The sequence below is a fragment of the Hippoglossus stenolepis genome, chromosome 4, assembly GCF_022539355.2.
Source record: "Hippoglossus stenolepis isolate QCI-W04-F060 chromosome 4, HSTE1.2, whole genome shotgun sequence".
NCBI classification, from domain to species: domain Eukaryota; kingdom Metazoa; phylum Chordata; class Actinopteri; order Pleuronectiformes; family Pleuronectidae; genus Hippoglossus; species Hippoglossus stenolepis.
Window position 1 is genome coordinate 21549506 of NC_061486.1, and position 16949 is coordinate 21566454.

General features: G+C 39.8%; 2 protein-coding genes across 4 annotated transcripts in view; both read left to right on the forward strand.

Annotated features, from left to right (window-relative positions):
* Positions 1-7439, forward strand: part of brwd1 (bromodomain and WD repeat domain containing 1) — a 29628-nt gene extending 22189 nt beyond the window's left edge. For both annotated transcript variants that reach the window (XM_035154018.2, XM_035154019.2), the window contains exons 34-44: positions 295-361; positions 775-825; positions 1588-1713; positions 1816-1968; positions 2090-2250; positions 2877-3049; positions 3350-3466; positions 3595-3783; positions 3872-4183; positions 4583-4729; positions 4833-7439. In XM_035154018.2, coding sequence (XP_035009909.1) covers positions 295-361; positions 775-825; positions 1588-1713; positions 1816-1968; positions 2090-2250; positions 2877-3049; positions 3350-3466; positions 3595-3783; positions 3872-4183; positions 4583-4729; positions 4833-6277 — 2941 coding nt within the window. In that variant the 3' untranslated portion in view covers positions 6278-7439. The remainder of the gene's footprint in view (positions 1-294; positions 362-774; positions 826-1587; positions 1714-1815; positions 1969-2089; positions 2251-2876; positions 3050-3349; positions 3467-3594; positions 3784-3871; positions 4184-4582; positions 4730-4832) is intronic.
* Positions 7440-8161: 722 nt separating this feature from the next.
* LOC118105885 (mitochondrial intermediate peptidase) overlaps positions 8162-16949 on the forward strand; it is a 30469-nt gene continuing 21681 nt past the window's right edge. Inside the window, exons 1-11 of one of the 2 annotated variants that reach the window (XM_035153884.1) lie at positions 8162-8222; positions 8558-8808; positions 9279-9452; positions 10369-10457; positions 10645-10731; positions 10881-10944; positions 11136-11318; positions 12351-12507; positions 12769-12817; positions 13295-13355; positions 13595-13647. In XM_035153884.1, the coding sequence (XP_035009775.1) occupies positions 8662-8808; positions 9279-9452; positions 10369-10457; positions 10645-10731; positions 10881-10944; positions 11136-11318; positions 12351-12507; positions 12769-12817; positions 13295-13355; positions 13595-13647 (1064 nt within the window). In that variant the 5' untranslated portion in view covers positions 8162-8222; positions 8558-8661. Of the gene's footprint in view, positions 8232-8557; positions 8809-9278; positions 9453-10368; positions 10458-10644; positions 10732-10880; positions 10945-11135; positions 11319-12350; positions 12508-12768; positions 12818-13294; positions 13356-13594; positions 13648-16949 lie in introns of both variants that reach the window. The other variant, XM_035153885.1, reaches the window with a different exon arrangement.

The following is a 16949-nucleotide window of genomic DNA, read 5'->3' on the forward strand; positions in this document are numbered from 1 at the left end:
TTGTTGGACAATAAAGCTCTACTATTATAATTAGTATAAATGCTGTAAAATTTGGTTTTACTCATCACTCTCCTGAGCATTATCGCACCTAAAAATGGAGAAACTCCAACACGGGCCAGACAACTAGATATATTAACATTTGCTCAAACATAAATGTAAGCTGAATATACTAAAAAATACAACTCCTCGAAAAAAGTTTAAGGGGATACATTGATGCATGTCAACAACTTAAAAAGAAGACTATGTGATGATACCACAGTATATAATTTCTAAAAACCTTTCTTAATTTCGCAGTGATCCAAGCTGCACAGATATCATGGAGATTTACAACGCTGTTGAAGAGATGGATGATGATGAAGAGGTAAGTCAACCGAATTAAACAACTATAATGTTACATGCAATGACTTTTTATATTTTTTTATCTGCTTTATGTCACATATTGGTAAAATTCCTGAACTAGTCAAATAGCTAGATATTAGTTTGACAAGCAAACAGAGGTATAAGTGCACAAAGAGATGTGGTTTGTTTTAATACATAAAATCTGTCCAGTCTTTTTTAAGTCTGTTGTGATTTGGTTGATTTTACTTGAAACACAGATGAGAGATCTGGAAGTGATGATTAAGAAGACTTTGATTGTCCATTAGTAATAAGAACTGCATGTTCTAATGGTTTATCATTTTTAGATAGTTTATCAACATCTGGTCACCAGTAGAAAATGAAATTAGCACGTCAGTGTTCAGATTCAAGTATCTGACGTTTGGTTATTGTCCACAGGATGAGGATACAGAAGCACCAGGAACCTCAGCTGGACACCGGCTGCATCAGGTAAAAGGAAATACTGAATACTGTGCATATAAACATTCTAGAGATGTACATTTTTTATTTCTTTTTTTAACACACATATACACACTTCTGTCACAGTCTGGATAAATCTAGCCGCTTCAGTGGACCATCAAAACATCCTCAGTTTTTAGCGTCTTAGGCAGGCAGACGTTAGCATAACCTTCTACTTTAGCTGTGCACATTCCCGCGGCCATGATGGACATGCAGTTAATAGGATGGGCATGATGGTACACTACATAAATGTTCAATGGTCAAACACAAATGGCCAGGCCTGTTAATTTCTAAGGACACAATCTTTCTAATGTTTTTATTTAGAAACCGCAACATGTCTAAATGCTGTGGGTTCAGTCTGGTCTAACTGTGAGACCCACGACACAGAACACCTGCTCAGATAGGAACAATGTCCAAGTACTTTTTTAACAGATCCCTGGTATTAATTGGTCAAAATCCTTATTGTTGGTCAATGGTTAAAAGGTTAATGATCAACATCACTAATACATGCAGTTTTATACAAAGTTCTTTTTCAGCAATTTAAAAACAACACAACCCATTAATAACATGGACATGCACTGAACTCCTGAGTTAAGTGCATGTTTGAAAGCAGCTTGAGCCACAGATAGAACATGTATGAGGAAATGGAGATGCCAGTTTGGTGGCAGATTTACTTTTAATGATTCAGCAGCAACAGATTAGTGTGTTTAACTTGTAATGATGATCTCCTCTCTTATTGGCTGACATCGGCAGCACTCTGTAGAGGTGGTGCCAGACAGAGATGCCTGGAAGGAACAGTGCAGGAGTCTGCTCAACTACATATTCCAGTGTGAGGACTCAGAACCATTCAGGAAGGCTGTGGATCCTGAGAACTATCCAGTGAGTTAACACAGCACACTGCAGTCATGCTATTAACAGAGTTCACATCAGTGTTCACATTTAGTGTTTGTTTTAAGTCTAAATCGTGTTTTGTGTGTGCAGGACTACCATGATATTATTGATACACCAATGGACTTTGGCTCTGTGAAAAGGACCATAGAAGAAGACCACTATGAAAACCCCATCGAGCTTTGCAAAGACACCCGGCTAATATTTGCGAATGCTAAAGCCTACACACCCAATAAACGCTCCAAGGTAGGGCAGTAATTAAAGCTTGTCATCAAGTAATCTTCTACTACAGATCTTCATTTATAGTTAAATGTTACAGTTTATATTTTAGTTTGTCTCCATCTCTTCTATAAATTTTCTGCCGTAGATTTACAGTATGACCCTGCGGCTCTCTGCCTTCTTCGAGGAGCAAATCAGGACAATCATATCTGAGTACAAAACTGCTGTGAAGAGCAGTGATAGGCTCCGCCGCAGTCAGAGATTCCGTAAGAAGATGCAACAACAGGATCAGTCCTCCACCACAACAAGGTCTGTTTGAGTTGGGCCTTTGCTCAAAGTAACCTCCTAACAAATGAGTGGGTCAGGGGATATAATATCTACTATCTACTCTGAACGTTGTAGGTAAAAATCTGGTTTAAGTACTTTGTTGTAACCTTTTCTCCAATGTACAGAGTGAATTACAGCACAAATGCTTAAGAGAAATCCATTTAATTCATAACTGCTTAGGTGTCAGACCACATACTGTATGTAAAGATAGATCCACTTTCTCCCGTTGTACAAATTTGAAGCCAAAATATCCTGGATACTGGTACCGCCATCTTTTTTCACATGATTTGGAGCCAGAGTCTGCACAGTAATGACAGTTTGACCCTCTGCAAAAATGAACACTCGAACAAACATCTTAATAAGAACTACCTCAAATGACAGAAACATCTTTGAGACAAAATTATTTGACATGTCCTTTGACTTTGGTTTGGTACGTGTGCCACCTGCCAACATGTACCATTTATGACATGCATTGCAGCCCAGTGCTACCATGTCGTTCATCTTTATATACAGTCTGTGTCAGACCAGTCAGGCTTTAATGCTAATTTATTTTCCATGACACTGCCTGATTAAAAATAAATAAATAAATAAATGTTTCTTTTCTCAAGTCAAAAGAAGGGTGCAGTCAAACCTCAGGTAAAAGTCGAGATGACGTCAGTGACCAAATCTACCTCAGCCAAAGTGTCTGTTTCTGAGCGAGCCAGGCGGAGTCGAAGCAGCAGCTCAGGTCACAGCTCCTCGGAGGACGACTCCGGCTCCAAAGCTGCTTCATCAACACCAGGTACAAATGAGACTGTGTTATACATACACTTGAATTATAGGACAAGATTCTGTGCCATGTTTGTTTTTTCAGATGACAAAAACCTGATCCTAAGTGGTCAGTTATACCCAGTTCCAGATCACTAACACATTTAGTTTGTGACGTGTTATATAGTGGAAATACATACAGTCTTACGAAACTAAGCTATGGAGATGCGCTGTTGAATCTTCTCATAATATCTTTCTGTCCCCAAACTGAGAGTGAAAAGTCTGATAGCTTATTGGCTCAATCGTGACATGATCCAATGTTTTTCCACTTCAGAGTCTGACAGTGAGCTGAGCGAGCCAGAGGAAAAACATCCTGATTCCTCAAGGCACCACCAACGCAGACATAAAGCAAGAGTTACGAGGAGCAACTGTGCCAAACAGAGGAAAAAAGGTCAGAAGTTTCTCCAGTTGAAATCCATTTTTCAAATTAGATTCAGAGAAAAACCAAGGAGATCATAATGCAACATATGAAGTTTGTGTATTTAAGTGATTAACCCTGTTAATACGATGTTGTTCCAGTTGCCAAGAGTGACAGTGAAGAGGAGGAAGAGGACGATGAAGAAGAGGAGTTTGACAGTGAAGCTGACAAGAGTGAGGATGGAGAAGTGTCCTCCCAGTCTTCAGGTAATCGCTACCCCAGCAGGAGTAAAAACAGCAGGAGTACACGTCTGACCAGAAACAGTGCTGCTGCGGACAGGAAACGGACAGGTAAATGCTTAAGATAGACACTTGTGAACCTAAAGCCATGTAAGTCACAGCTACACATTTCACATACATCTTCATGGCTTGTTTTCAGAGGACAGAGCTGAGATGAATGGTCACAGCAGCAGGTCATCTCGCAGGGAGAAACGTCACCACCAGGACTTGTCCATGTCCCAGGGCTGGGACAGGGAGGACGTGGAAATCTCAGTCCGCAGGTCACTCAAGAGAAAGACGGCGAGGGCAGCTGTGAATAAGATGAAACTCCTTGAAGCATCAGAGGAGGATGACGAAGAGGAGGAGAAGCCAAGAAGGAGCAGCAGCCGCCTCCGCCCTGCATCCCGGGCCGGCAAACGCCCCGCAGTGATCCAGAGCAGCTCAGATTCAGATGGAAAGCCGTCAACACGGGGTAAGCAAATGTACTTTTTAAAATATGTGTTAAAATGGACATTGAAATTCTTGAATATGGGTTTTTATCTTTATTCAAGAGTGTGGTCTTTCAGTTTGAGAGCAGGACTTATTGATTTCATGTTCAGATTTTGTAATGCTCTCCCTCAAATCCCTGCGGACTCACTCAAAATAGCCTCTGCTTGTGCTAAGTTTGCTTGGACAGATTCCCTGTACTCCAGCTTCAGCTCTTCTCCTCGTGCTCACACTGCTTCTGTGCACGCATGAAATGTCTGCATTAGGTTTACTCCTTTGCGTGTTCTCAGATCTTGAAAATATATACAGTCTATTCCCATTTTTATATTTAAAGCAGTTAACAGGATACAAATTTGCTCAGTTCTGCTCTCATTCTGCTTTATAGCTTCTCGGAATATAAAAGAATCAGGTCGTGAAACGAAGGATGAAGAGGATGGAAATGAGAGCGAAGCTTCATCCTCCTCCCAGAATCAGCAGAACGGCAACACGAGATCCAACAAACAGAGACAAGCTGCTAAAGCAAAGGGAAATGGTGAAAAAATATCCTCATGTCATGTTTACATTTTGATATCTAGTTGCGACTTCATGTCAAAGTCTCTCTAATCCGTTGGATTGTTTTCACATTTTCTCTGCAGATACTTTGTCCCACATGAACGGACACAGTACAAAACATCACAAATCTGACAGTAACTCTGAGCAGGAGACTGCAGAGGAGAGTTCTGGAGAAGCTGAGGAGAATGAGGAAGAGACAGCGGTTTCTCCGAGACCTTCAAGAAGCACAGCAGCTACTCCAGCCAGGAAAAAGAGGATTACAAGTGAGGAGGAGGAAGAGGAGGTAGAGGACACTGAACACAGGACCACGCGACACAAACCTCCTGTAAGCTCAGGTGAAGAGGACAAAAAACACAGTTTGCAGAAACATCCACACCAAAATGGAAGAAACGTGGAGGAAGCAATCCACAAGGACTCTAGGAAAAAGAGTAAACTTATACCATCAAAAAGCCAAGATAAACAAAATTATGCCTCAACTAATAAACTGAATGGTCCAGAATCAGACGAACTCAGTAATTCTCCAAAGAAATCCAACCCACGCAAGAAAAAACTGAAAAAAGATGAAGTAAGCTTTGAAGAAAGCAATCACTCCAGTGAGGAATCTGAGGTTGAAACGAAGACAGAGAGATTGGCACAAAACCAGAGCAAATCTAAACGGCCTCATGGTGACACCTCGGCCGCAGAGAGTTCTGAGCAAGAATACAAACCCAAGAGGAAGTCAAGGAGGAAACGCTCCACCGGCTCATCAGAGGAGGAGTCAGATAATTCAGATAGCACGTCAAATCGACGGCGGAATCTTAGAGCCCTGCCAAAAAAGAAATACATCAGTGAGAACTCTCTTTCCGAGGAAGATTCTGCTTCTGCAAGCCAGAGTAAACAGAGGAACGGCAACAAAACTGCTAGAGCTTTGAGGGAAGACAGGTGTAATACGAGAGAGTCAAAGAGAACATCTCCTAGTGAAACCAGGAATCAACCGTCTTCCAAGAGAAAACGTATTTACACTTCAGACTCCGAAGAAAATCGGGAGGAGAAGGGAAAGAAAGAGCCAGTGTCCAAGAACAATAAAAATATCAGGTCAGGCTCCTCAAAGCGTCCCAAAAGGGAATCCAACAAAGGGGATGGCAACAGCAACGAGGAGGACACCTCTTCCGAGTCTGATTCCGGCGAGGAGGAGGATGTCAGTTCTTCAAAGAAGGGGAAGAAAGTTAGGCAGCCAAAACAAACAAACAAAAAAAGCGACAGCAGCAGCAACGACAGTTCCGACTCAGAAAGCAAGTCGTCTTCTGCCTCTGAAAACTCATTTGCCAGCTCAGGGTCCCACAGCAGTCCAAAGAGGAGAAGTCACAGACGATCTGGGATCGGCGGGAGGAGCGCCAGCCGCCAGCTGAGGCAGCGCCGGCAACAGGCTGCCTCAGAGGAGGAGGAGGAGGAGTACAGCGATGAGTCATACAGCAAAACGCAGAAGAAAACGCGTGTGAACACCCGCAACCGGGGGAAGCGGACGGTAAATTATCACGACAGCGAATGAAGGACGAAATGGCTGGAAACAACGGGCTGTAGAGGAGGAGAGACAGAGAAAGGACATTAAATGGAGACCTTAAAGACACTTGATGGCCATGTTATGGTAGTAGCACTGGAGTCCTCGAGAGAAAATGCTGTGAATCTGTTTCATTCAGGGATATTTATATTTTCTATGAAAAAAAAAAACATGTTTATAGATGTAATACAAATTCGAGCATTTGATCTGCTGGTTTTCACAAGGATGCAGAGCTGAACGCCACCTCTCATACTGCTTGTTGTGATTTGGCCAGCAGAGTTACCATTCTGGGGAATCTTTGTCAGCTTGGGTGCTATCTAATATACCTCTGTTTAATCAAGCATATTGCTGGCTTGCACTAAGATACACTGTAATGAGGTATTTCATACACTAGTTTTGCATTAGAAACTCAGGGGTCAACTAAGTTTACTGTAGTCTCAGACATGCAGTTGTTTTTTCGAGCTAACGTAAGGTAAAGAAACGATTCCACGTCGGCAGATGTCGAAGCACACTCACTGGGACAAAAACAAAATCAAGTTCAGACTTATTACTACAGCACTCCTTTGTAACTCCACAAACACTTAATGCTTGACTGTATTATTTTTTTTTATATGAGCCAAATGAACTAGTATGTTCTTCCCCCATACATTTCTTTTTTTTCATTAGTTTTGTGTTTTATTCTAGTGAATAGGTGTAAATATGTGATTGAGATTGACATTGTCTGAAAGGGTAGCTCAATCAGTAGCAAAACCTTTATTTAAATTTGATATATATATTTTTTTTTTTTACATTTAACTGCATTGTCTTGCCATATGTCACAAATTGGTACGTTTTGCCAAGTACAAGTAACCAAAAGTACTTACTGCAAAATACTGTGATTTCTCATATTGGGAAGACTTTTTATTGTCCTGTGTTACCTATTTTCAGTATTAAATTCTTTTTCAGAGTTGTCTTAAAACATTTTTGCCAGTCACTTGGTTTAGTTTTGTTTATGGGGAGGTTTCTAAATAGTTGCTTTGACATTTTTGCTTAATGTTTTTCGTACTACACCTTTAATAAACCAATTTCACAGGAAATCTATTAATGCAATGTGGTTGTGGAGTACAATGAACTGAGTTATTCCTCCTATTAATAAAGACATCATTTCAAGGTGTATTCTGTGTCTGACTTCATCTTATGCATTGCCATCATGAGCATTATCCACTATGCTCCAGCAGGTTTACGCTATTCTTTCAAATTTCGTTTACTTTGACTCAATGATGAACTGGTGACATTTTAGGGGTCAAAGTTCAAGGGGACCTCATGTGAGTGGGAAAAAAAATGTATGTAGACAGACTGCACTGGTTGGTGGAGGCAAACAGTCGCATGGTGGTAATTGTAGTTTGGCACTAATGTAATTTACCCTCTACTCACAAAACCTGATTACAGTGTGGACGCACTGCTGTTCCACCTTAAATCCACAGTTGATTAAATCTAAGTTTGGACTTCAACAACAATGAGATCTTAACCAGTTTATTTTTTGTAGCTGTAAAGAAGTAAAGAGTAAGAAATATAATAATAGACATGCATCATTTGAAAAGGGAGCTTATGTTTGCGTGACTAAAACAATTCAAATTTGCAGTGAAGCTCTTTAATAGAAATACACGAAATAAAAAATTGTCTTCTGACCATTTTGGTCTTCTATTAATTACTTTTTGAAATACTATTTTGCACATCTTATAATGTATAAATACAAATTATATGAATATTGAGGTAAAGATTAAATCAAGTGTTTTGAGTGAGCACCAAACTCACCTGCTTTTATCTTGAAGGATTTCTTAACAGAAAAAAACCTTCAAAATAAAACATTTAAAATTCAGCGGCCAAACGGCGCGTCTGCGTGATGACGTCATGTTTTTATATCGATGGTTACTCGCACTTTCGACGGATCTGAATTGTACAGTTTGTAATGATGGTTTCTTTACTAAATAATATTGCTGCAGTTTTTCTATGATACTATAGAGTCACTATTTGTTTTTGTGGAATTAAGTTCTTCAATTAGCATGAATATATATTTATATCTTTTCACGAAAATACCAGCTTCAACCGTCTCTCGTATTTTCTTCCATTGATAGCCAGTGAGCTAACATGTGAGCGGTTATGTATTAGACTGACAGTTACGTTTCACATGTCACTTCAAACGACTAGTCTGTAATTTCAGTACAGAGAAACGTGTAGAATATACTGACGTTGTTTACATTAGTTATTTGCGTTTCCGGCTTTTGTTAACAGGTTGACGCTAAAGCTAAAGATTAGCATGTCCTCTGTCAGTCACTGTGAGCAATACAAACCCCAGTAGACAACAACAACAGGACATAAAGCTGAGAGGGGACAACATGTCTACGTGTAAAAGACTGCTTCACTTTGTGAAGCACAGGAGCCTGTGGACCAGTGTCCGGAGACATGTCACCACTTGGTCTCCTGTGGGAGCCGCGTTCAATGCCAAGCCTGTCCGGAGACTGGACATGTTGGACAAGAGCGTGGTTTGTATTTGTCTTATATGACTGAATAATCACAGCACTGCAGCATGTTATACACACGTGTTGTATTAGTCAGTGGTAACAATGATATGACCCTGTCTGCCTGCCTGTTTGTCTCTCTGTCTGTGTATGTCTGTTTCTCTATCTCTACTCTCTTTCTGTCTGTCTGTCTGTCTCTTGGTCTCTCTCTCTCTGTCTCTTTCTTCTTGTTTCTCTGTTTCTCTGTCTGTCTCTGTTTATATGTCTATCTCTCTGTCTGTCTGTCTGTCTCTCTCTCCTTGTTTCTCCGTCTGTCTGTCTCGCTGTCTATATCGGTGTCTATCTCTATGTATCTGTCTGTCTCTCTCTTCTTGTTTCTCTGTCTGACTCTCTGTCTATATGGCTGTCTGTCTCACTTTTTCTGACTGTCTGCCTCTCTGGCTGTCTCTCTACCTGTCTCTTTACTTCTCTCTCTGTCTGTCTGTGTTTAACAGGGTTTGTTTGGAGTGCCAGAGCTGAGCTGTCCTGCAGGTTTCCAGATCGCCACCGAGACGTCTCTGAAAAACACGGAGCTGCTGGTGGAAAAAGTTTGTTCTTGTCCTCCAGGTGCAGAGACTGTGGAGTCTTTTGACCAGCTGTCAGATGGGTTGTGTAAAGTGGCCGATCTGGTGAGTTCAATGCCTAAACATGTACAGAAACTGTGCAAATATGACAGTGATACTACAGTCATTTTACAGATAGTTTACTTACCCAGTGGAGATTTAGAAAGTTATCCATCAGTATTAGTTTGCAGTCATGCTCTGAATAGTTGCTGCTCGTATGTTATAATCAATCCAATATTACAAACTAGAAAGGCCCAATTGTCTTCTTAAATTTAAACAAGCCTTATAGAGTAGGCCACCTTACGTTTCTCAGCTTCACATTGATGGTAATACAGGTTTCTAGCTCTATTTGTTGACCTACAGCCACATCCCTATGTAACCACATTTAAATCCTCTAGATCTAGATTTTTATTTGGATCTGTGTAGCAGAGCACTTTCTGCTCCTACTCTGTGTTGTGTTGTCTTGTTAGTTATTGAGGCATACACACAGAAGTTCAGCACAGAAAGAACACACAGGGGAGATGATAAGATAAAGAAAATTGCACAGCTACATCCGCACAAAATTCCACACTCTCATAGATATCAACCTCCTAAATATGTCAGAATTTTGTCATCAAGATTCAAACATAATCCTCTGAGAGGTCAAAAATGTCGAGAAATGCCCCATATCTCATAGTGTTAGAAAGAGTGAAAAAAGACTTGGATCCACCCCCTGATCCAGATCTGCACCAAACTTTTATGGATTATTTTCTGACCCTTACCGCATCCTTTCACTAAATTTAGTGGTAATCCATCCAGCATTTTTGTATAATGTTGCTAAATGACAGACGAGCAAACCAAACATAACCTCCTTGGCTCAGGTAACTATGGTAGTCAAAATAATTTGTGATATGTTTCACAGAGAGCATATAAACAGTCTGGCTGGTTTTGGTCATTAATTTATTGAGCTATAAGTGATATGTAATTATTCTCCCCTCCCCAGGCTGACTTTATAAAAGTGGCTCATCCAGATCCAGCTTTCCGTGAGGCTGCAGAGAAGACCTGCATAGCGATCGGCACAGTTGTCGAGAAGTAAGAGGCAACATATGTATCTCATCTTCACAAATGTGTTTTATAGCCAAGAATAGTTACCAAGGAAACCTATTACATTACACTACTTGCAGCAGTATGACACCACTGGTCATTGAAAGACCACTGTGGGCTTTAGTTTAGACAGATCTTGGAAGCTCTTAAAAGATTGCAAACTGTATATTTTCAGACTGAACACTAATGTTGAGTTATGCAAGAGTCTGAAGAATTTGCTGGACAACCCAGATGTTGTGGCTCAGCTGGAACCTGAAACAAGGTAACGTTACTACTTATTTAGTGTTATTGTAGAAGCGGTTGGAACCACAATGGATAAAGTATTATCTCTTTTCACCATTGTATCAATATCTAATTATGATCTCATGACCAGCGATTTAAGGTTAAATGTTCCTTGATGTTTCTCTCTAGAAGAGTAGCAGAGTTATTCATGTTCGACTTTGAAATCAGTGGAATTCATCTGGATGACAAACTGGTGAGTTCATCATAAAGTCTGGTTGCTCCAACTTCATAATCACCTGTAAAAGAGAAGATTATGAAAACAATCAACAACAATACATAATAAAAACATCAGCGTACAGTGTCCAGAACCTCTTCCTGGTCTCACCTTGTGGTCTCAGACTTCTCCCGCTATATTTTCTGAACCCATTGCTCTCGTCCCTGCAGAGGAAAGAGGCGGTCGCTCTGCACGTGAAGCTTTTGGATCTGAGCAATGAGTTTTTGGTCAGCTCTCACATGCCCAACAGAATTGCGAGATCTGTAATTCCTGAACATCTTCACCTGCACTTTGCAAATGAAGGAAGCTTCATCCAAGTTGGGGGACTGCATGCAGACTCTCCTGATAACTTGGTATGTATTTGCATGGCCGCCTGAATGTTTCTCCTTTTTTGTCCAGCAGGTGGCACCTTTACCTTTGTCTCACAGTGACAGAAAGACTGAAAGTAAAGGCATTGAGATCTGTAAAAAAGCTTGCAGTTTTGTTAATAAATATTCTCTACTCTCTCCTATCTACTCTTACAGTGAGCATTGTTGTAGCTTTAAAATCATACCTTGTACGTTTGAAGGTCTTCTGCACAATTTAAGTTACCAACTACCAGTAGATGTTAGCAGGTGTTAGTGGCCACTAGCGCATGTTAGGGACATAACTTCAGTTGTGCACCATAGCGCCATCAAGTGTTTTTGTCTTGTAATCAATAATACAGGCCGAACTTGAGAGTACGCTGAGGCTAAAGGTAAATCTGACGGGCTACTGGTTTGTATGGCAGTACTATGAAAGCCATGTGGCTTGTTCAGTAGATCAGACATCATTATTTCTATGCCTTTTTAAACTAAGGGGCATAGACATAAATATATGTATATGTATGTATTTATAGTTTGCTTGTATTAGCTTTTTCTGCTTTTTAACCTATTTAAAGTGTCTTTGAGCACTTGTGTTATTAATAAATATTATAAAAAGCAATTATTTAAGGATTTTAATATTTTTGTTTGACATTCTGAACATCATGTTATACAGTTTTGAGAGCAGGTTTTACTTATATTTGATATAATCTTACTATAATTACAGTAATGCCATTATTAGTACTCATGAGGGAGAGAAAATTCATAAAATAAACAATGACATTAGAATAATCCAGCAATGTGTAAAGTCGAGTTACTGCCTAAATTCATTAAAAAATAAAGAAAATCATAACACGTTAGACAGTGCAGGTATAGATGAAGTAAAAACTGTTTATACACTGGATCATCAAACGGTCTCACAACCTGGCCTGTAACTGTTGATCAATAGATTGTGTTTTTTTCTCTAGACCTTTACAGCGTTGCTAAAATAATGTTTTAGACCCGTTTTTTAATCATGAATCTTATCCTGTCTTTCACTCATAGGTGCGGGAGATTGCCTACAGGATTTACCTCTATCCTAATGCTGACCTGATGAGGTGTCTGGAAGAGCTGCTGGAGTGCAGATACAAAATGGCCAAACTGGTGGGCTACAAGTCGTACGGTCACAGAGCCCTGAAGGGAACGATGGCCAAAACACCAGGTTCATCAATCTTTTTGCTTCAGCGCGAGTGTAGTTCTCATAAGTCAGTGCTGTAACTGTATGAGTGATCGATAGAGAGCGTATGAAAAGATTAGTTAGAATCTTTTTTTTAATATTTGCCATGTAGTAATTCTAAAAGATGACTATATAAATTTACAGCTATATAGAAATGTTTTTTCTAACCTGCTCTTTCTGCGCCTTTGGCCACTGATCTAAGGTAGTTTTACATGCTGAAACTTTATTTTTCATTCCCCTTTGCAGAGACTGTGATGAGCTTTCTGCAGTTGTTAACAGACAAGCTGTCAGACAGGTACAGTCTCCTCTTTAAAGCTTGTCTACAGATTGTATCATGACCTGATTTTTGTTTTATATCGGGGTTTTTTTATTGGCTGTGTAGTTAAAGACTCCATTAAATCACTGCTTTCCTTTATCGTTAAGTATAATATAAGTTAGTGGGTCATTTAACACAACAGGACATCCAAGAGACCTCAGGCTTATTCTTTGTGTTCTTTGTGTTTTTTATTAATGCAGATTCTTTGTGCTTGGGATTCCTTAAACACACACGTCAGGTGGCCCCTCGACACTCGAAATTACCCACAGGTGTGAATGTGAGCCTGTTAGCCTGGCAGCCTGTCCAGGGTGTTTCCCTGCCTTCAGCCAAATGCATGCTGGGATAGGCTCTGTCCCCTCTTGACCCTGAGCAGAGATTGCAGCGTAAAGACTGGAATGAATGCCTCCAGTTAATTAGCTCATGACTTGTTTTGGTGTTTTTCTTTTTATCTCACAGAACAGCAACAGACTTCAAGATGATGAGCGACATGAAGAAGAAACTCAACCCTCGGAATTCTGTGAGTGATCTCTGTGCATAAATGTTCTTTACACACAAGCATATTCTCCCGTTCTACACTACAACATTATAGAATCCTGAAATATCAACAGTTTCCTCAGTCAGCATGTTGACAGTATAACGTGCTTAAAGGTTTAACATGAGCTTTTTAAATATGAATGAGCTTCATGTTGCCTATAAATCATTTTCATTAGTTTGATATTGCCTGTAAATAAAACAGCTCCTGGTGTCATCTTACAGGAGCTCATGCCCTGGGATCATCCGTTCCTCAGCGGTGTCTTGCGTGCTGAAAGGTGGGTGTCTGCCATCTTTATGAGACATATCTTCTAGCCTGCTGTCATTCGATAAAGTTGTCTTGATCAGTATCTTTGTGACAGTTCTTTATATTCTGGCATAGTACAAAGTGTTATTGCAACCAAGCTCTTCCTCAGGTGACAGATGTTACAAAAGGTGTTAAGGGAGAAGCATGGGAGTAGTCGAGCTGTTCTCTCATATTACCTTTCTGATTCAGGAGAATACAGTCTGATATAATCAGACAGCTTCAGTCTGTGTTTCTTCTTTGTTGGTGTTTGTAGCTGTGGCATTTTGGGCTGATTCAATGTTGAGCTCTGCTTTACAGTGTCCCTTACACATAGTATTGATATTGAATTTTGAGTTTCAAAGCATTTGACTGCTACGTCACTACACTCATGGACACCAATGTTTCGATCTTTGAAATGTAATGTATAACAATTCTTCATGAAAACATCTAAAAACGACTAGACCTATGTTATATATTTTGCCTTTTAATTGCATCACATCTACTTCACCCGTGACTTTAACCATCTCTGCTATAGCTTCCGGGGCAAACATGATGATGAAGGAAAAACACTCTGCTTGGCCATGTATGCGTACACATACAAGGAATTTGACTCCGGTTTTTCCGTTGCTCTCAATGTACAGAAATAGACAAATAACAGGACAACAAAGAAGAACAAGGTTCAGCAAAAATGTACCTACTATGTTCAAGTATGAAATATATATATATGAAGACACAACAGCAATGATAATGACATGGAGAAATAGTGCAATGATGCAGAGTGCAGAGATGCTAGAATAAATATGGAAAGGTTGTCCCAGGATACTTTATGTACATGAGGTATGTGGAATATATATATATATGTGTGTATGTATATATATATATATATATATTTATTTATATATATATGTTGATTTATACAATTTAGAATATATAGGTACTGAATTATTGCTCACGGTTGTTCCTGACACTGTATGATTGAATTAAGTGTTCATCAGAGTGACGGCCAGAGGAAAGAAGCTGTTCTGGTGTCTGGTAGTTTTGGCCTTCAGTGCTCTGTAGCACCTACCAGAGGGGAGGAGTTGTAACTTGTTGTGTCCAGGATGTGATGGGTTTGCAGTGATGTTTCCTGACTCCTGAGATGTACAAGTCCTAGATGGAGGGCAGGCTGGCACCAATGATTTTTTTCTGCAGACCTGACTGTCCGTTGTAGTCTGTTCCTGTCTTGTTTGGTGTGTGCATCTCATCCGTGAACATGATTTGCACCTGAGGTAGATTTTCGTCTATGGGGTGGTAAATACAACAACTCCCAGGGCTCCACGCTGCTTCACAACATCATCAAACTAGGTATTCTTTATTGTTTCGATTGAGAGTCCCCTAGAGAACCCTAGAGACCCCCCTACATATTGTACGTTTAACCAGATTAAGATAGTAGTCTGAATAAGACACCGCCATGTAAACAGCATTTTCTGATTAACTTAAGGTCATAATCAGAATAAAAAAGTAATAATCACAATAAGACATGTAGACTATTCTGACCTTAGTCACATTATGTAGACCTGTATATGTCTTAATCACATTCTAGCATACTATTGGAGTTTTCAGAGCATTATTTTACAACAACATACGGCAGTTACCAAATGTTTGACGACAAATGCTCTGGGTTCAAGTGTAAACAAGAGGAAGAGATTTCAAGGAGTTTAGGCTTTTGCATTGTTAAAAAACACTAAAAATGCTAAAAATTTGCATCGTGCATAAAACTACTTCAGGTTGGGTTTTAAAATTCTGGTGGGAATATTGGATGTATGACGTAGTGGAGGTAAGTTGACATGTCAAATATAGACTTGACATATAAACGAGAATATGAATGGAATATTCTATGAGCAACTCATGTAAATATATTTTTATCTTATTCAGAATAAGACTGTGAACATAGTCACTGTGGCACAACTGTAGCTCATTAACAGAAGAACTACACATTTTAATCTCATCTTTCTCTCTGGCTGTGATGTATTAGGTGCAAGTGATGATCTTTACTTCCTCTCGTTTTCACCTAATTTGACTAGATCATGCTTTATTTTATTATTCTTGATGAGATTTCACTTTTCTCCCTCATTATTTAAACCATAAGTCCAACAGGGCACTCAGTTACCCACATTTCTTTCTCGTTTCAAACTCTTTAAAACAGTTAAGTCTTTAAAAAAATCCATGCCGCCACGTACTAAATTTGGTTGTTGAGTGTCTCCAACTTTTTTCAACGTTTTTTTTTTTTACAGATATCAGTTCTTAATGAACTATACTTTCCCTTCCTGGCACCCAACAGAGACTGGTAACACACTGGGCCAAACTTTCTGGAGAAGTTTGAACTAAATCTTTATTGCAGATGTTATAGATCCCTCATGTGTCCTTTGGATTTAAGCGGCCACCAAGTTGCGTGTGTGTGTGTGTGTGCATTACCATGTATCAGTGACTGTTCCCAGGGTTCCTGAGGAGGAGGAGTACATCTTGTCCTCCACTCTCGTGCTGCCACTCCTCCAGAAAAGGAAGACTCCAGTCTTCTCCTGTTTGTGGTTTTAGGCTCTGCTTGTTGGCAGGAGATCCAAAAATATATTAAAGATGCAGTCTGATTGCATTTAAAAGCAGTTTCCCTAGAGCTGCCTCCAGCTTCACACACACACACACACACACACACACACACACACACACACACACACACACACACACACTCATATGCTGAGAAATCTCACTCATTCAAATACTTTTCTATTAATCCCTTAAATCTCTGATTTTCCATCAGTAACCGTTAGAGTTGGAGAGTGATCAAACCTTATTGAAATGAAATACAGTGTGTGTGTATGTGTGCTTACGTGTAGCTGGTAGCTGGGCTCAGCAGCAATCTGTTATTCATCACTGATAATAAAACACTAGATGTGGAACTAAACAACCATTTTGGTCTGCTGCTCTTTATCTAGTGCCATGTGGCCCAGGGAGAAGACGCTTGTGGCATTGGCCAACAAGTTCAGGTCATAAATGTGTAATAATTTGTAGATTCTTCTGGCATTTAAAATTAATTGTGTGTGGTCTGCAACAATAAGAGCCTTTTGAAAGATTTGAGTGTATACATAGGTTTATTAGAAATTGTTTCCACTTTCCTCAGTGGACTAGAAGATGGGAGGTAAAGAAAACACTAGATTATTTAGCATTAGGGACATTTTTCTACCTCTGTATTTTCTGCAACAACCACCTGTGAAGATTAGTAGAACATCTGTCCACAGATGAGACTGGTATTATCCATGC